Source organism: Microplitis demolitor, chromosome 10, assembly GCF_026212275.2.
Source record: "Microplitis demolitor isolate Queensland-Clemson2020A chromosome 10, iyMicDemo2.1a, whole genome shotgun sequence".
In the NCBI taxonomy this organism is placed as follows: Eukaryota; Metazoa; Arthropoda; class Insecta; order Hymenoptera; family Braconidae; genus Microplitis; species Microplitis demolitor.
The window spans coordinates 2,030,183-2,051,395 of NC_068554.1; the positions used below are offsets into that span (position 1 = coordinate 2,030,183).

General features: G+C 29.6%; 1 protein-coding gene across 2 annotated transcripts in view; it reads left to right on the top strand.

Annotated features, from left to right (window-relative positions):
- The window catches only part of LOC103571809 (mushroom body large-type Kenyon cell-specific protein 1), a 51,293-nt gene that overhangs the window by 25,668 nt on the left and 4,412 nt on the right, over positions 1-21,213 (top strand). For both annotated transcript variants that reach the window (XM_053742498.1, XM_008550110.3), the window contains 8 exons: positions 351-910; positions 1,941-2,249; positions 2,351-2,590; positions 2,686-2,765; positions 4,612-5,011; positions 6,641-6,881; positions 7,074-7,926; positions 7,991-9,239. In XM_053742498.1, the coding sequence (XP_053598473.1) occupies positions 351-910; positions 1,941-2,249; positions 2,351-2,590; positions 2,686-2,765; positions 4,612-5,011; positions 6,641-6,881; positions 7,074-7,926; positions 7,991-9,233 (3,926 nt within the window). In that variant the 3' untranslated portion in view covers positions 9,234-9,239. The remainder of the gene's footprint in view (positions 1-350; positions 911-1,940; positions 2,250-2,350; positions 2,591-2,685; positions 2,766-4,611; positions 5,012-6,640; positions 6,882-7,073; positions 7,927-7,990; positions 9,240-21,213) is intronic.

Consider the following 21,213-nt stretch of genomic DNA (forward strand, 5'->3'; position numbering starts at 1 on the left):
ATTTCCTACAACTTTTGTTTGAAAACTTTTCTGATAAAACCAATATTTTCGTCGTAATATCAAATATTTTAATCATTCATTTCAAAATTAAGGCAAAAATCTTGTCCCTAATAATAAATAATATTTATTGCTCCAAGAAATCCTTCTTTTTTCTGTGTAATTAATTATATCGAATTTTATAAAACTAAAGTCTAATACTCTCTTTCGAACCTGAAGACATTTTTACCTTGCTTTTGTCCCAAGTAATAAATTCTATTCCATAAAGATAAACAAAAATTTGACATAATGAAACTTTAAGTAAGCAGATAGTGTGCTTATGATTATTTGATGTAGTTCCGGTGATATCACAGGTCTGGAACGAGTAGCAGAAGAGTTGATGGGCCGTAGGAGATGGAAGCAGTATCAGGATACCCTGTACAGCAGCACTCGGAGCGAATCAGCTACGCAGCCACATCATCGGCTCTATCCGACGTTTTCAACCGTTGGCGACTCAAGTACTGGGAGTTTGAACCAGGTGAGCCATCATCGAACATCATTAGGCCCAAGCCCAACGGCAACGACGACACCAGAATCAATAGTTACAAAGCAACAACTGACCGATCACAAGAACGACGAACATCAGCTTTGTTCAAAATCCGAAGACATAAAGGTCAAGGTCGAAGCGGCAGTAGACAAAAACGGTATTTTCCCAGAGTCTTTGCAACATGGAGAAGTTCTTGTCAGTTTAAAACAGCATTCAAATCAACGATTAGACGACGAAAGCAACGGGAAGAAAAACAACGAGAACGATTCAGAGAGTGTGGACATAAAACTCAATCTCGAAGACGAAAAGGTCAAAACGCCTGTCAGTCCTTTACGAGAAAACAACAAGGGTGCAAAAGACGAGCCTACAGATACGAAAGAAACGAAGGTAAGTTTTAAAAATTTTTTTTGTAAAAATTTAAACTGAAACCTATAAAAATTTTTTCACGAGATGCGGATCCTTCTTCCTTATTTCCAATAAAAAAAATTTGAAAACCACCTGACCCTGCGGGCCTACCCTAAGACTTCCCGCTATTTTCAAAACGTCAAGATCTGTTGAAAATTCAGTTTCCGAAAGTCGGACCGAAACCAATAACTTTCCTTTTTTTGAAAATTTTAAATTTTCTTAGCAGGAAGTTAAAAAACTGGAATCTATAAAAAAAGTATTATTTTCCTTGATAAATTATTTAAATTTGCATATTTAAATCACATCATTATTTTTTTGCCGCACTATCGATCAGAAATGAGTCTGTCTCAACTGGATTCACACATCGTAATTCCTTGTATGGATGTAGGTAATGTGAAAATATAGTGCGGCACGAAATAAAACACGAACCGAAAGACCCGAATCACATTCTCTCTGACCCAACTATTAGGGTACACTTAACGCTTCGCACTTAAAGTTTGCAAAAGTGCGCTCCTCAGACATAGAGAAAAAAAATCTTAAATATACAAATGAAAAAAATAAACCGTAATTTTAAAAAATATTAGAAAATGATTGATAATAAAATTATTAATGACGGAGAAAAAAAAATTCCAAAATATAATGTTTGGAAAATTTTTTTATTGTATTGTTTATTTGTCTTTTTTATTCATTTCATTTTATTTGATGATGCTAGTGGCTCTAAGTGAGTATACAAGCTCATTCATATGTATAAAGTGGATAGTATGTATAAAAGAAAAAAAAGTACTCAAATAAAGTACACATTTAGAAAAAAGTACAGAAGACAGATAAATCTTACAAAAACTCTAGAAGATCCAAAACTTTTTTTAATGTCGAATGAATCGTAAATTTTTTAACAACGAGTTTCAATATAATTCTAAATAAAATGTAATCTGTAAACTGTGAGAGTCAATAAGACAAATAAAATTGATGATATTTGAGCAAAAATAGAGCAGAGTTAATTTTTCGTTTATAGGAACAGACGGAAAGTTTATCGAATCAAATACAAGTAACACCGTGTCTATTGCGGGTAAAGAAAGAAGAAGAGCTACAGGAATTACCGCTACAGGTGAACTGTGGAGAAACAATCAGAAGCGTCACAGATTCAGAAATAAACAAATTAGTAACAACAGCAGAAAGTACAGAAGAACAACAAACATCTATAGGTTGTCCTCCATTACTTTTCCATCGGCATACAAGTCCACCACCAGAGGACTGGAAACCTCTAGATAAGTGTTGTTTGTGTCTCGATGGAAAATTACTTCACGAAGACCAACCACCTCTTGTGAGTCGTGAATTTTTTACCTTTAAACAGTAAACAGCGTTTGCCTAATTCAAATTTATTTTTTAAAATTCAAAACATGTATACTTATTAATTATTAATAGAGTCCTCAAAGCGAAAGCAGCGGTAGTTCGAGATCTGCAGAGTCACCCATGTCTGTGCAAGTCGACCCGATGGCAGCCTCCGTGGTTGCAGCTGCACTCAGCGGAACATACCCGACCTTATTGCCACAGTGGTGTCTACCACCTAGAGAAACACCCCTTATGGTTGTACAGTCACTTCAAGAAACCGGCCAGTTATCCGATCAACCACTCGATCTCTCAGCGAAACCGAAAAGTTCTCAGGTTTGTTAGATAAAATTTAAATGGGTTTAATTGATGTCATATTTATATTGAAATGATCTATAAAATTATGCATATAATTAAAAATTTTATTTCAGGAAAATAATATATCTGTGTTAGAACAACAAAAAATACCTCTGAGAATGCCGACAGGGTTGGATCCTAAAAGCATATTTGCGTAAGTCAGATCATATTTTTTTTTTTAGATAATATATAAAAAAAGCAAACCATCGATATTAAAGTCTTGAAAATTGAAGTATACCAAGACAAGTGTCCTGGTGGCCTACTCTGTCCTAATGACCCTTGTTATCGTCGATTTAGCTGAAGATTTTTATAATAAATTATTTAATTTTTTTTTTTTATATTCAACAAAAGTAAAGAATTCTTCTTAGTCCGCTTTGCTTCTAACTTTAAGAACAAATTATCGCTAGTTAATAGGTAATGCTGGGAGTAAAAAAGTAGAAGATAATTATGCTCAGTATATCCCTTGTAAGAGTTCAAGATTAAAAACTTAAAATTTACGCGGGATATGTTTCTCAATAATTAAAAGATTAAAAAATAATTTAAATGAAATACTGTCATATGAAGTGGTTATATATATTCTGACTCATTAGAGGTTTTTAAAGATTTACATTTTATATCCTTTAGTATTTCGCTTTGAAAGCATTTTCGTAATTTATCTTTTAACCGATTGTATACATATATAGTTTATATATATATGTATGTATGTATAGACATTTAAAATAAATTATTAACGAATTGTAAATTAAGTGCGAGCATTTTTTTGATTCTTTTGGAAAAAACATTTTGCGAGAATGCCGTAACATTAACTAAGTTTGCTAACAAAAAAAAAAGCATCTGAAGTATTTTCCAATCTGTATACAAATAAAAATAAAACTTTCCGTTAGTACTTCGTCTTAAATAACTTTCAAGTGTTTCAAATAATCCAGTGCATGGAATTTCGGAAGTGTATAAATTTTTCAGTTTATTTCTAAAAGTAATGAGCCTGTAAACTTGAATAATTAAAAGTTGACCTGAATTTTTAATACGTTCAGGTAAAAATCCAATAAATTGTTTGTAGAAAAAAAAATGCATCAGTTTTGTAAAATCAATTTTCATATTCCGATATTTTTGCGCGTAAAATTTTTTATCGTCTTCTATTATTAGCTACACTGTAATCTGTACCTCCTGACTTAACAAAAGAGTGAAAGAGTTGTGCAATAACCGGCAAAAGAAAAAGAAAAAGATAGAAAATACTCAAGCTGCTTCATAGCCGCTAACCGATAAGATTACAAGAGAGTAATGTCTTTCACCTCGAAATTTGTTAAAGACTCATTCGGTCGGTTCAACTCCCCCATCGTTTGCTCTACGTTTTATAAAAAGTGAATAATATAAAAATAAATAAAATAAACGTTTAGCAAAACAGATTCTCAAGTTCATTCACTCAGCAATTGATCATGGGTGGATGCCTTGATATCACCAACCAAATACAAAGTTTACCAAACTGAATATATTCTTTTATCAGTATAAATTGAGAGTCAACCAATGTGCAGTAAGCTTTACAGAACAATGAACTTGCATTGTATCACGAACGAAGGACAAGGAGATTTTGAAGTTAGCCCAGGGTTCATTTACACTTAATCTTATCGCCGTTTATTTAAAAAAAAAAAAAAAAAAAAAAAAAAATTCTTTGATACTCCCATTACACGTTTCTTTATATATAATTTAAATTGTTGAAACAATTATTAAAAGATGTGTCACCGAAATAAACTTCGATTAAAATGTTATTATTTAAAATAAACTTTTCCACTTTTTACGAATAAAATTTCCATTAATTTTGAATTTTTTTACACAGAATAAAAAAAATTTCTTGACACGAATAAAAATTTTTTCGCGCCAAGAAATTTTTTACTGTGCAAGTGATGAAAGGTTTAAAAATTTAAATAAAATCGATGACTTGTTTCTACATAAAAATTGAAAGTATATTCAAAAACTAAAACTTGAATAATTTTTTTATTAAACAGTTCATCTTTCCGCGCCAAGCCGAGATTGACAGGTCCAGTTGGAGTTGGCGGTGTGCCGGTGGTAGGTAGTGGAAGAAGAACTTATACAGAAGAAGAGTTACAAGCTGCACTTAGGGATATCCAAAGTGGAAAACTTGGAACAAGAAGGGCAGCCGTGATCTATGGAATACCTAGAAGCACCCTACGTAATAAGGTCTACAAGCTTGCAATGGAACGTGAAAGAGATGCGTCTCTGACTAGCACCCACTCACACACCCACGAGTCTGGTGTTTCAGCATCAACCAATACAACTACCATATTAACAACAACAACAATAACTACAACAACAGCAACAACACCATCTACACCAAATACGACCCAAAATGCCTCCGCAATTACTCCGTCCTCGCCAATGGATGAGGTAGGTTTTGGGGATGAAAACAATTAAATTATAGACAAATCTATTATGCTACCTCTCGAAATACGATATCTCAGAAAATAATTGACATCTAAATAATTACATATCTCTATAACTGATACTTTCATTCAAACTTATCAAGAATTAGAAACGTTGGTCTTTGCATTAGTCAGTTTTTTAAGGGACAGTAGTATGTAAAATATTTTCAGTTTAACAGATTTATCTTTCCAATAAAATCAATATCAATTCCGCACCTCAAACGCGAGCCGTTTTCAGTAATTTCACTTTTCTTCAAATCTCCGATACAGTTTTAGTTAGAAGAAAAGAATGGAGCTTCCCCAAAACAAACCTCTGGCATGACAATCAATAAGTCCGTGTAGACTCCGCATCCGCATGATAAAAAAAAATTTTAATAAATTTCAATTACGTATAAGTAATCGACATCAATTTTATCTACGGTATCATTCGAGATGATTTTGTTGCACAGTAGTTTTCCTATTTTTGCATGGGCTATCTTTGACTTTTTAATATCATTGTCAATATTTGTAGTTTAACACTCGGCTACTTGATACCCGAAAAGTTGTGAAAACTGAGGTAAGTTTTGGGAAAGCATTCACAAAGACAATATATATGTTTATTGTTTTATGTTTACTGCTGAGCTCAGGTTCATCGACTCTTTATTTAGTTGCAATAACTTTTATTTATAATTTCTTTCGTCAATAATTGACAAAGTAATTTTTAAATATTTTTTTAAAAAATCAATTAATTTATTTCTTCTCATTAACGTAGTAAATAAATTTGATGATATATTAAATGATGTCAAGTAATGCTTGGATTCATGCATAAATTATATTTCATTTTTTAAGGTAAGTTTTATTGGTAAAGAAAGGATTTTTTAAAATATTTATTTTTAAAAATCAAAATACGATTAATGAATATTTTTAAAAAGTGTGGGGAGGGGAGGTCGTGTTGTAAATGCCCTTAAGTAAAGTAATCTAAAGATGAAAATTGAACGTTAGAGATGTTTTTTCTCGCTTCTTTATTAACCTGTAACATTTCAGAGTAAACCTTGACATTAAAATAACTAATAATACCGTAAAAAAAAAACTTTATTTTTTTTCGATACGTCGCTTCTCACCAAATTATAGCCTTTAGAATATTTCTAATTTTTAGGGTCATAAAATTTTCCTTCGTTTTTTAATGAGCAGATGAATTATTAGTATTAATTAGAAGTATCCATTTTCAACTTTGTATCAGTTATTGTATTCAATTATGAAATCAACTGGAAGTTTAATATATGATTAATAACTGCATTAAATATTTGATATTTTTAAATATTTTCGCAAAGGCCTAAAATATTAGCAAATTTTTTTTCTCATGTACCTGCATGACGCTTGAATTATGCGTTCAGCTGAAAAATTCGATATATAAATTTTAACATTACATACTATCTTTACATTTATACATCAAATGATCACTTGTTACATGGCAATACAATTTTAAAAAATAAATTTGAAACAATTAGTTATCAATTCATGGTAGTCGAGAGCATCTTATAAATTAATGTATTCTTTATTGATATAATAACTATTTCGTAGAGAATAATGAAAGAAAAAATTAACTTTTCTACAGACGGATGATAAAGAACTCTCCGGTGCTGAAGAAGAAAAGGAAGTAGAGAAAGCTCTGCTGAAACCTTTACTTTCACTAGAGGATCTCGTAAGATTTTCCGCTTTAGAATCAGGAAGTGGAGAATCGCTAAGAACTCTGCTTCAACGTGGACAGGAATCAGGTACGGAATGGCCAGGTTTCGAGCATCCCAACATCGGCCCATACATTCAAAAAATGCTAGCGGCAGCGGCTCCATTCAAAGGTAAATATTCACAATATACTATTTTTATCGAATCTAAAAACAAAATCAGGTCACTTTAATTGAAAATAACTGTAATCAGCTGCTGTAAGCCTTTGAAAATCCATAAAAACCAGTTTAAGTGGATTTGCTAAGCCTGGTTGTTCAAAACTCCTGAAATTAACTGTGTTATTATTTTTTTTGGTGCATGAATAGATTTGGAGTCTCAAGACTACAAAATACCTGAAGCTATGAAACGGCTTATGAGTGAAGACAAGAGAATACATAACAATATTAATGGAGATCAAAATCAACAACAGCTGATTCATCAATTTCACCAGTCATCGCAAGTGTCGCAGCAAGCTCAACAGCAAAAACTACCCATGACGAATAATGATTTCAATCCAAGTATTGAAGAAGAAGCAAGTGACAGTGCTCAAGGTAGAGCTATATTGAAGATTCCGTCCTACAAGCCAGCAGGCACACCAGGTTCGAGCAAAAATAATGGAGAACCATCATCAACTGCATTTGCCCAAGGTTTCGCAGCGGTTTCTAGTACTGCAACGAGCCCTGGTCTTATAGAACGCGCAAGTCCAGCTTTCTCAGGAACAAGTAGTCCCACGAATTCTCTTGTCGGTAAGGCAGTAGGCGTCAATTTTCGTGACGTTATAGCAAAGAGCATCAGCTCTAAGTTTCAAGATGGACAATCTAATTTGACTGGTCAACCGTCAGTTCCGGGCCAAACAGCTGCAATACTCAGTGAGTCAAATCCATATAAAAGAGGACGATATACGCCACCTCAGCAACTACAATCTCAGCAACAATCACAAATACAGCAACAAAAGCTTCAATCGCAAGACAGTAAATCAAAACCAAGTTCTGGTGGCAAGGGTACTCGACCCAAAAGAGGCAAATATAGAAATTATGACAGGGATAGTCTTGTTGAAGCTGTTAGAGCTGTACAGAGAGGAGAAATGAGTGTTCACAGAGCAGGAAGTTACTACGGAGTACCACATTCCACTTTAGAATATAAAGTTAAAGAAAGACATCTTATGAGACCACGAAAGAGGTAAGTGACGAATGATAATTATTATAAAAGTAAATCAGGTATTGAATGTAATTTTCTTCATCAGAGACCAAAAACCTCAGGATGAAAAAGCTAAGGAATCTACCACTACCACTGCGGCTGTACGACCTGGTTCTCAGGATAAGAAACCTCCTTTGAAAACGCAAAAAACTTTTGCGACTGGTCCAGGCAGTATATCAGGTCCAAACGGCCTTAAAATACCACCATTTTTAGAAAATATGCCGCATTTGCCCTTTCCACATCCTTTCAACTTCTGGGGCCCACCGCCATTTATGTCTTCGCCCTTCATTCCTGGTGCATCCAATGTACCGACAATTCTCCCAGAGCAGTACTTTGCGACACAAAGAATACGAGGCTTACAAGAACAGCAGAGAAGTGCAATAGTACCACAACAAAGAGATAAAGATACTACAGGTGCTGAATCAGAACCAGGAACATCTAATTCTCGAGGCTCATCAATAGTAAAGACGACCAGAGAAATGGCTGAAAGTCTTTACGACGGAAGTGGTGCAAACGGAAGTTTTTTAGACAATCTGATTAGGTCAAGTCTCGAAACTGGTATTCCAAGAGAGCAACGATTAAGTACAGAAGGACGAGGTCAATCGTCAACGCCGGTGGGACATTATCATCCTGAAGTAATCGGTAGCAAAGCTTTATTAGATCAACTTTGTCGGAACCCTAGAAGAACGCCGCTACCTAGAGGAACGCAGGATAGTAGTGAAGATGAAAGTTATAGAGGAGCATCCACGAAATCATTGCCAGAGAGACCCGAAAGAGTTCCTACAGTTGATCTGAGCCCTTCGCCCGACGGGACGAAAATCGACGATCAAGCCAACGACCGCGTCACTTCCCCACCGACCCCGTCGAGGGTCACAAGAGCCGGTAGTCGAGACGAAGACACTCAAGATTCAAAAGTAGATAAAAGCAACAGAGAACCAGAGGTTTATAATGGTGGTCAAGATGACCGAGAACCGAGTAAAACAGTTAGTTTACAGCAACAACAGCTGAATAATTACTCGGATATCCATAACCTCTATCCCGTATCAACCGACAAAAAAAGTGCCTGTGATAGTAAGCTTAAAATAGATCATTCGAACCAGAAAACTCAACATTCCTATTCGCATCAAAAGGATTTTGCAAATGTAAGCGGACTAGTGCAATTGCAAAAAGAGTATAATACCGGTGCGAATAGTAGATCAACTGACGGAAATCAACAAACAAATTCTCAGCCGGCAACCCAGGAGCCTTGCAACCCTGTACTGAGTATGGAAGACTCTATAGAGCAGTAAATAAAAGTTAGTATCATCTCGTTAACAAACAGATCAAAGGAAGCAAACAAAATATACAGTGATAGCTCATTAAAAGTAAAATGTACTCCTATACAAGTCTTCATCTTTTTTGACTTAAATCTTTCGAGGATAGTTTGCTCTTTTAATTTAAATTATCTACCAACGCCCGTACCCTATTATTCGCTAATTCATATTTTTATCAGTTCAAAAAAATGTTATATTATTCACTTGAGTCATATTTCAGCCATTAATTTTATCCATTATTATCTTTTTTAAATGTCCTGCGCGCTATTATGTGACATTTTTCAATTTTTACCTAAAACTACCATAAATAGAATACTCCCGGAGAAATTGGAAACGAAAATAACCTATTATATTCTAGTGAAAATTAATCCAAAAATAAAGATGCGCAGGCCTATTGCGCACTAAAATCTATAATCATTTGATACTAAAAAAAAATGTAACAAACGCCATTTTTGGCTACGACATAAAATCGTTAAAGATCATCATAACATTTACTATAAACTAATTACTCGAATTACACATTAATATTCGCGGAAGTTAACTTCATACATCGATAAATATATCTAGAGACAACCTCAATATTATTCGCAGACAAAATACAAACTATAACACAAAACAAATAACAAAACAAAAAAGATACAAATGCGCACGATCATTTAAAACACCCGCACACTTATTGTGAATACATACTAATATAATTTGAACTTGAAGTACATAATGGTTCATAAAATATATAATATATATATATACAAAGGGCAGGTGGAAAAAAAAGTTTAAATTGACACGACATATTTTTTTCCTCTATCAATATAAAACTAACTAATATAATTACCTATAATTAATATTAATTAACTATTAAAAAGCAACATAATTATATTTAAGAATATTATAAATATATATAAATATATACATATATTTTTGATCAATACGAAATATGAGATTAGAAAAACTAAATAATTAAAAGCAAGCCAAGACTTTTATTGGCATGCGTGATTTAAGGAGAAAGCGTGAGCTAAACAAAATATTTAAACCGAGAAACTATGGCATTTTCACATGGCGACAATATTATATAGAGTCTCAATTCTTCTGGGTGGACATTATACTAAAACATATGGGATAGAATTTTTTAATTAAAAGTTATAAGGTTATAGTAAAACTTATATTCTTGTCTTGCTAATTGTGTAGTTCGATAAATATTTTTTGCTGAATGACGCATGAAATAATTAAAATTATTTTCAAATTAAACAAAAAAAAAAAACATTATTTACACTTATTACTCAAATGAATGAAAATTCATATAAGAAAATCAAATTTTATCCTCAGGAATTTTATCCGTCATTCATCAATTAATAATTGTCATATTGGCAGTCACACTGCGGATTTTAAAATTTAGGCGGGATATTGTAAGGATTGAGAAATAAAAACTTAAAATAATCGATTAATGGAAAAAAAAAAAAAAAAAAAAGAAAATATTCTGAGGAAACCTCTACGCGGGTCTTTTTCGAACGATTTCTACTAGTCTGAGATTTTTGATACGAATGGAAACTTTTCTGCCGTATATAAGTATGGCATTGTAATATTTTCCACTGAATTATAAAATTAAATATTTATTGAAAGACTCAGTAGGGTAAAAATTATTACAATGGATCAAAGTAGATAAAGAAGAGTATAGATTAAAACGTCGATAAAGATAAAGTTTGAAACTAGTATGATCGAGCAGCATAATATTAAGTCATTTACATAAAAAAAAACGTAATAACAGTAACCAAAATAAAAGAACCAGAAGAAATTAGGGCCTGAATGTTTGCTAACGTTTCAAAATTTAACAAATCATGTTTTTTAGCGCGACATTTTTTATCACAATATAAAAAAACAAAATGATTATTAACGAAGTACCTACACGCTAAATAAACAAAATTTCAACCTTCTCATAGTACTATTAACCTATTTCCGCAAGTTTCTCATATTATTATATCTATTTAAATAAATTACGGTTAATGTGATGAGAAAAAAAAACTGAGGATAAAGAAAGTATCAGAAAAAAAAATATCTTGGACATAAACATACACATAACAGATATTATTATGAAAAATTTAAATGTTCCATTGGACCAAACTTTCGTATAAAATAAAGAAAACTTATAAATTATAGATTACCATAATGTTAAGAATGAGTATGTAATCGTGACTATTATACTATACATATAAACAAACGTACAGAACTTTTTTATGTACACATAAAATAGATAAATGTTTTGGATTTTGCACTTATCACAGCTCTTATATGACTAAAAATTAATATGGAAAAAAATAGTTGAAAAATTACAGTTTCAAATATCAGCAAAGTCCCCATACTTCAAAACTGTGAAAATTTCATTATTTCTTGAAAATAGCTGTTGTTACAGTTTTATATGACTTTTTTCAGTCCTGACCCTGGTAGATCCAAATTACGGTATTTACCGTAATTTGCGGCAAAATTCGGCATTTTACAGTGAGTTGCGGTATTTTACGGTAAATGTAACATAAAATTGCGGTATTTCATCATAAACATGCAATTTTACTGCAAAATTATGGTATTTCTCCTAATTTATAGTACATTTCCGTACGTTACTTCAGATTACCGTAAAATGCGGAAAGTTTGCCGTAGTATTATGGTATTTTGCAGCAAAATATGGTAAATATCGTAATTTACCGTAATTTGGATCAGCTAGGGAACAACATTCCATTCATGACAAAGTACATCATAAACTGTAAAATTTGATCTATAATTGTAATCAGTTTATTACAAGAAATAGTCTCGCTTATTACAGTGCAAACTATTTACTTGAAGTTTTTTATACATGGGCCTTGTTTTTGCACCAAAAACTGTAATTTTTCAACTACTCTTTTTTCCATGGTGTACAATAATACAATGAGATAGAAGGTAAGAAGCGAATTGGTCACTTTGAATGTTTCGACTTGAAAAATTATATGGCATTAAAACATTTTTGAACCATTATTAATTTTTGAGTGGATGTTGTCTCAGATGGCCATTTCGCCCTTGATCCTTCCTTCTCATTCAAAGAACATTTCACATTATATCATGAGGCTTTTGCTTGTTTGATTAAGTTTTATTTAATTTTATCGTTAGTGTTATTAGAGATGTTAATTTTCGTAGCTTTTGTTATTAGACTGAGATAATGGATTATTTTTACAAATATATATCTTATATATTTTTTAGTGTTTTAATATGAACATAAATTTTGGAAAATTTAAATATCGAGTTTCAGTAAAGAAGTGGATTATAAAATTTTGAGTGGTAATGTAATAGTGCCACAAAAATACTTTAAATAATTATGTTTCCAAATTGATGTCTTGATAATTCATCAAGAAAAAAAACAAAATCAAATAAATATTTTTTTTTTATAATTTGATTTGAGGCAAAAAGTTTATTTTTAAGAATTTTTTATTATTGCTAATTAAATTTACGAGTAGTTTATTAAATTAATGTGAAATGTTCCTTCTATTAAATACATACACACACGCTTATATATTTATATACATTTTTCACTATCTGCACCGAAAATTTAAATTCCTCTCCTGTTTAGAGGGAAAAAAAATCGTTCTTTTCTTCGAGAAAACAAATGATACAAATTAGCGCATGCGCTACTCTTCCCTTAACCAGAAGCAGAAATTTAAACTTCTTGTACAGATCTGGTGAAAAATGTATGCACACCACGGATGGTAGGACACCCTAATCCGTATATTTGCCTAGGTGTGTAATATACTTTTTTTATATTAAAAAGAATGGTTACCTAGTAGCTTAACTTTTTCGGTAGAAATTTTTTATGTCAACTTGACTTCAAATTGCGTCAGTAGATGACATACAGTGCAGCCAATAGTTTCGACGGCCGTATCTAACAAGTTCTCGAACTTTAGATTTCTAATTACGTTTTAAATATTTATGGGACTAGAATGATGAAAATCCGGGAAAATTCATTTTGCATGACGCATTTTTCTGGAAGCTAAAAAAACCGCTATGATGATAATCAATTAATGAATAAATATATTAATTCATTAATTGATTATCATTATAGCCATTTTTTCTATAGAAATCTAACATTCAAGAACTTGTTAGCTATGGCTCAGCCAAATGTCTTCTCAACTTGACATCCCATTAACCGAAAATATTTCTCTACTAAGTTGCTAGATATTTCAAAGAAATCAATTTTCCGGATTCGATCTTCGTTTTATTTTAAACCATTTTCTAAAATAACCTATAGAAAATTTAAAAACCCTCAAATATATAGTCCATACATATATATGTGCGTGTGTGTGTGTCTTTAAAAAATGGTACTCCAAAAATGCATATAGAGCGAGGCTAACTAAATCATAACGTTTGAAACTAAACTAAATTCATCTATTTAAAGAAAATGAAAAAAAATTCAAAGTTATTGTGTGTAACCATTAAGATCTCTTTTAGGATTAAATCAAAACAACTAATAGGGAAACCAAGCATTACTTATTATTATATGTCATTATAATTAAACGATCCCCTCACTTTGAGCTAACAAACTCAGTAATTCTTTAAATAAATATAATCGGAGCAAAATTACAGAAAAAATTTAGCGTAAGTAACTGTTGAATAAAATTAAAACCTTTAATAAATTTAAATAACTCTCTAAACACGCAAATTGAAAGAAAAAAAAAAACATAGTTATTAGTCATTTTCGATCTTACTATTACAAACAACTCTTCTTTTATTGTGATACCTCGTTCTGATCCATTTCATTAAATGTTTCTTTAAGCTTTAAATGAAAAACAAAAAAAAAAAAAAAAAAAAAAAATTATCGTTATGTGTGAAATCTATATTATTGTACAAACATAATATATATCACTATGATTGTCGTTATTAGTTATTATTGTGATTGATTGCAAAACGATACAGTTGTCACGTTTACTATTAATACTATATATGTGTCGGATTGTTTAAACTCGACGTTTTTTTTTTTTAATTTAAGTAATTGATATTTGAAGGAGTTTTCTATAAGAAATTAATAGGCATAACTTGATGTTGATAAAAGTGAACATTCGATAGTTTCGTTTTTAGTTAATTTAAAAATATTAAAATCACCAGCATATATATATTGTCGAAAATTGATTTACAAGAGAGATAACCTTTCGAAATAAATTATCTTGCTTAAAAAATTTTAATGCCAAATATAGTTAAGATATAAAATAATCAAAAAAATGAAAAATTATTAATTATTATTTTATTTATAAATTAAATATCTAAATTGCATATTGATAATTACTCGTGGTTTTTATTTATATTTTTAAATTGACAGAGCTATCTCTTTCTGTAATCATAGACGATATGTTAATAATTTAGTGTGATGAGTTAGTTAATGAGACGGGAAAAGTTTTAAGATTAAATGAAAATATATTATATTAAAATATCTGTGATGTAAAAAAGTAACAAAATTTTGATGTATATTTTTCACAAACATATTGTAACCTGCTAGTATATATGTTTAAGATAATTAGTAATATATTATTAAATTACTATACGAAAAAAAAAAAGAAAAAAAAATAAGATACATTTACGAGATTCATCTGGTCGTTAAATGGGACCAAGATGGCGAATATAAACCGGAAAGTTAAACATAAAAGATCCCTCTAGTCTTTTCGTATCTTAGCAGTCAACATTTGAATTTAAAATTTTTTAGCATCCATATATTTCAATGATTTATCTTATAAAGTTATTTCCTATAGTAAATTTTATTATTTTTCCGATTTTAAAATTAGCGATGGAGGGAAAATAAGTCCGATTGGCCCTGAAACAGCTCAATGTCAGCTACCTCACAATATTTCGCGTTCGGTATGGTTCAATCATGATGTTCAAGTATCATGATGATCTAATTTTTCAGAATAAAGTTAAGTAGCTGCTTAGTAAGAAAAAAAAAATATATTGCTCATTATTTTCCATAAAATAAAATAAATTTAATTAAAAGTTATTATTTTGTGGAAGTATATACGTTTTAAAATCACATATTATTTAAAATTATATTTTTGGTTGAATATGGACTTACGATATTTTTTAGATTATCATTGTTACTTGAACTAGCAATGAAGAGGATAGGGGGTGTGAGAATGGTCTAAGCAGTTCCACATTGTGCCTAAGTTTTAAAGTTAAATTTTTACCAACACTTGCAGTAAACTATAACGACGTAGATACAAAAATTTAGTTCTTATGACAATATATAAAAAGAAAAATAAATGAAAGGAAATAGTTAAAATGCCGTAAAGATTGGAAATAAATATGAAGTAATCTATAAAATATAAGAAAATCAGTAGAAATAATTATATATAATTTATAGAATAACTATGCATAAATAAATGTAGTAATTTATAAATTATATATAATTTATAGAAAATCCATGATTATATACATTGGACTATATATGTTCTACGGGAATATAAGAAAATAAGTCAAAAAATAAAACAATTAAAAATAAAAGCAAAATGATACCTCCTGCGTTTTAGGGCCACTTAGTCGCCATCTTGTGTTCTAATTTACGTTTCATTAAATTACGTCGAAATAAGTGCAATTAGTTACACGAAAACTATTAAAACAAGTTGAAAATCGTGCAGGAACGATTAGACATACTTGAGCCATGGTTATTGAAATATATATATATAAAAAAAAAAAAAAAAAACGATAAAAACTGTTACGTGCTAGGTTATCGTTTTTTGAAAATTCTATTTTCAATTTATGCATTCTCGAATGTTGGGATTTTCGTGATCAACGAAATGCTGGCCTGTCGTCCATGTAGACACACATTCAGACCTCAGTAAAAGCCATCAAGTTAGAGCAGTAATGCATTCCCGACGTCAATTGACCAAAATTTTCATTTTTATATATATTAGCTTTCTTAAATTACAGTCCGACTCCATTAACTCAGACAGTTAGTTTACGGAGAGGAAATTTCTTGGGATTTCCGAGTTAACGGATGCCCCTTCTCCCTTAAAAAGTAAACTATACGCATGCGCTCTTACATCTACGCAGGGAGACAGTGTAGTTCGGTGGGGGTCAAGATTCAGGGGAAGTTCTGAGATAATGGAATTCGACTGTACTTAGAAATTTGTTTTTTATTCAAATAAAATTACAAACAATTTAGATCTCAATCGAAACTTAAACATTCCAAATAAAAATTAATATATAATGATTTAAATGATACTAAAAATTATTTATAAGAAAAATATAAATAATACTTATGTAATTTATGTTATATATATTTGATTAATGTTTCTCCTATGGAGAATCGATTATATTTTTTAGATATTCTAATTGGCTTTAATTAGAAACTCCAAGTTTCTTAGTCAACTTATGACTCTAAAAAAGGTTAAAAGTGGTTATTAAATATGTATACGATGTGACGACTGGTATTAACTAAGATATTTATATTATATAAAAAAAAAACTTAAGTTAATAAATGATGAAGCTACAAATTGATGTCGGGTATGCTGTAATACTTGAGCGCGAGAATGACAACACAGGGAAAATCCACCGCTTTGCAAAACTTTTCACCGTGTGTAGAAAATAATTTTTTGATTTATTGAAAACTTTTTAAAAATAAAGTTATTATTTTTTAGGCGTAACGAAACTCGGAAACAAAGTTTCAAATAACATCTCTAAAAAAATTCGTATTTGCACAGAAAAGTATTTTTTGGCGCAATTAATTTTTGCATTAATTGAAAACAAAATTTTTCTTGGCGGGAAAAATTTCTTAAAAAAAATGTTTGTCTTTAATTTATAATGCAGAATATTTTTCGCGCCAAGAAATACTTTTTTCCGTGTTATTACGGTTAGATAGTCGTATTAATAAATAAAAATGTGTATAATTTAAAATTTCCGGTGGAAAGTGTATTTGCAGTGGCTAAGCCTAGTTTAAATACGTTAGCATAAGATGTTAAATACTACTATAAAAGAAAAATTAGTACTGAATAATTAAAAACTATAGTTCCAGGCAGTACTAATTTAATGAAGCTTTAGTAATATTTATGTATAAGAAGCTTTCCATGCCAAACCACCGAGCTCATTACCTTAACCAATTTATTTTATTCGTTTTTTGGATTTTTTAGTATTCATTGAAAGTAACTCATTTGTAATTTTAATTTAAAATTATTAGGAAGTATAAATTTGAACTAAAAAAATTTCGGATAACTGTCATATTATTCAAATACAATTTTTTAAAATTCAAAAAAAATATTTTACGCGTGTGTTTTCTTTTCTAAAAAAACTGTCTAAAAACAAAACGAAAATTTTCAGCCGTTCTAACAATGAATTAGTGAATATTTACTAGGAACCAGCTGAAAAATTTTATTATTGAGATATTAGGATTTAATATTGGGTTTTTTAGTTTAGATCAAAAATTATTTTACAGTAAATTCAATTTTGTTTCTTTCGTTAAATTACATTTCAAAATAGAAAAAAATTTGAGTATTGTTAAAAAATCCAATTAAATCGAAATCTGATTATTTTCTCTAAAGTTAATCAATTTCGGGTCATCAAAGATCTACTTTTCAAAAATTCGTAGTATTTAAAAGAAGCCAACAGAAAATTTCCAAACATCTTTTTTTGACAATTAACAACACAACTTTTGATTTCACACGATAGTTACTTTCAATAGAGATTAAAAAATGAAAAAAAAGAGCAAGATCAAAACAATCTGGGTTAAAGGCTCGGTGATTCGATATAGAATTCTATATATAAATAAGTATGTATATATGTATATATGTATATGTATATATACATATATATATGTATATATAACTATGTATAGTTTCTTTCTATACTATCACTTTATCAGCCCAGCCTCGTTGTTTTATTCTGTAATAATTACTTTATCTACAGATAAATAATCTACAATGGGTCATACATTTAAAAACGAGTATCCCGGTACTGAGCCGTGGTGAATATTCTGCATAGAAAACTACAGCGGACCAAGAATCTTGGTAGATTTGGTGCTAGTAGATAAATATTTCTTTTAAATTATGCGTCGATCACTGAAATGAATATATAAAATTTATGTAAATATTTTATTAGAATATTGTATAAATATCTCTTTATCGACGCATTAATTTTTGTATAAGAATTTATAAATTAAATTTTCTTTACTATTCAAAAAATAAAAATAAAAAAATAAAAAAAAAAAAAAAGAGGCTTGAAGAAAATGGTGGATTGTATAAATGAAAAAAAAAAAAAAAAAGATTATCTATAACTACACATAAAAACAACGAGACCGGGCTTTTTATTCTATAATAAATTAAAATTAAATATGATAGTAAAATCAATGAATAAAGAAATATAACGAAACTATTATAAATTCCCTAAATTCAGTATAAAAAATGTATAGAAATATTGAATTTCTCCCTGCCGTGCAGCAACAAAATACTCAAATATTTCCGAGTTATTCATACGCCTCGAAGCAAAATATCTTCCTTTGCGCAGTTACTCCTTACAGTTTGATAAGTTCACACATACAATAATCACATAACATACACACGCAATTAAATATACTTGCATACAACACTGACACACAGTTCATTAAATAATAAATACATACAGTCTGCTCTTTACCGCATGTATTTAAGATACAGCATCCAAATACAAGGTCGTCTCCTTACAGTCTAACAATGAATCGCTATTTTCCAGTGCTATAAGTGAAAATCACCATCTTAAATTCGAGATATTTATTAAGCAGTAATTTAAAAACTAAATCTGACCAATGACATTGTATATAATTACATATATTAATTAAAATAGCTTGTAATATCTAAAGAAAATCTAAAATCCTTGTAGAACTGAAAAATAGGCTCATACTCAAACGTCGATTGCAAACTCATCGATGTTATGAGGCAACAAATAAACCGGCTACAACATATACGAACAATAGAAATGCTTATAACTTTACAGTCATTGTCAGCTATCTATAATATATTCACAGAAAACTAATAGAAGCGTATGCTCAGCATTTACTACATTAAAACCAATACAAAAGCATATATGTACAATTAAACGTCATATTCAACAGTGGTGGAAAAAGTGGAACTTACAAAAATATATTTAAACAAAATAATAATGCAGATTGCTTTATTTTTAACAGTTGCTAAGTCTTCTGTTATTAATAGAACATATATCCCCTCAAATCAAAACCTGCAGCCAACATAAAATTAACAATAAGTACAGAAATCACAATTTAACAATAATTATATAAATATATATATGTATATATATATATATATATATATATGTATATATATGTATATATATATATTAAAATATACACATCTATATATATTCGAATATACATATATAAATATCTCTATATTAACGAAATTAAAATTATATTATTCATAAAGATAAAGTACTGTATTACTATTAATGTTGAATTTAAAAAACAATACAAAATAACATTCCAACCATCTATGTGCCACACGATTTTTTATATTCTCTTGAAAAATAATAAAAGTGATAATGATAATATAATTATGGTAATCGTCGAATTCGCAATGATCAAGCGGAAAAAATATCAAAAATTTAATATAATTTATTTAAACAACAAGCGCTTGTTTTTGATGCATACAGTAATTAGTTTAATTAAAAATATATTAATTTTTTTTTTTAATGTAAGGTTGATTTGCAGTGATAGAAGTGATGAATTTTTCCCAAATACGATCTCTCTTTCTCTCCCTTTCTTTTTTCGTTAAAATAATTTTTTCTGTGTATATTATGACCAACAAACTAACTTACAAATAATTGCAAATACGACGATTGCAAATAATATATAATTATGACTTTTCTATAAGTATTTAAAGATAATTATAATGTATGGAATTATATGGGAGGAACGGCGATTACGATTGTAATTTTTTTTTTTATTATATAATGAAATAAAAATTCGTTTGTATGCTCCTTAGTAAATCATTTTCACTATTGATGGATGCAAAAAAATTACAGTAAAATATGTAAAAAATAGACACTTATTAAGAGAGGGCATTAAAATTTTAAACCTGAAACGTAATAACAGATGCATTAAAGATTAAGTACGCTGGAATTTACTGTGTCACTTTAAATATTTACTAAATATATTTTTAAAACTATCGGACAATGAAATATATATATATACATATATATACATACTTGAAAAACTCACATTTTGTTTTACTATTATTGTAATAAAATATGCAAAGTATCACAACTTCTAAATACCAACAAAACAAGAATACAAATATTCTCACAATAGAAATACTCTACAGTAAATAATATACACTAAATAACAGTTTTCTCATAATCATTATTATTATCAAGCAATCATCATATTAACCTAATTAAATATTTCCGCAATTTTCATTATCAATCTCTTTGATTAAAATACGTTAAACAAATGTAAATTTACTTACAGTTATTGAATCACTATTTAAATAATCATTGAATGAATATGGAAGTAGCACAATAGAATAATTATCATAAAAATGTATATTGATTAAAAATTACTACAGAAGATATATTAAATTCGGTAAAAGTCTGAAGTTCACAAAAAAACCTTTTTTATTTTTTAATAATGAAGTGTACAATCATTATTCATTTGCCACAGTACTTTGTTTCATAAACACATCATATGAATATATATCCATATGCATGAATAAACATTGTGATATTATGAGTAATGATTATCCTCTTCAAACCATGTAGCAAAAAAATGTCAAAAGTATTTGTTCCCTAAAAAATAACATCAATTCAAAACAAAACGCTAAAAAAAACTTACTGCATATATGTATGTAAACGTGAAAATAATTAAAGTGCACCTTTGTACTTAAAAATTTTGATGCATAATCACAAATCTAAGTCCATAAAGTATAAAAACTACAATATTTTATTTTACATATTTATCTTATATGAATTGTACCATTTC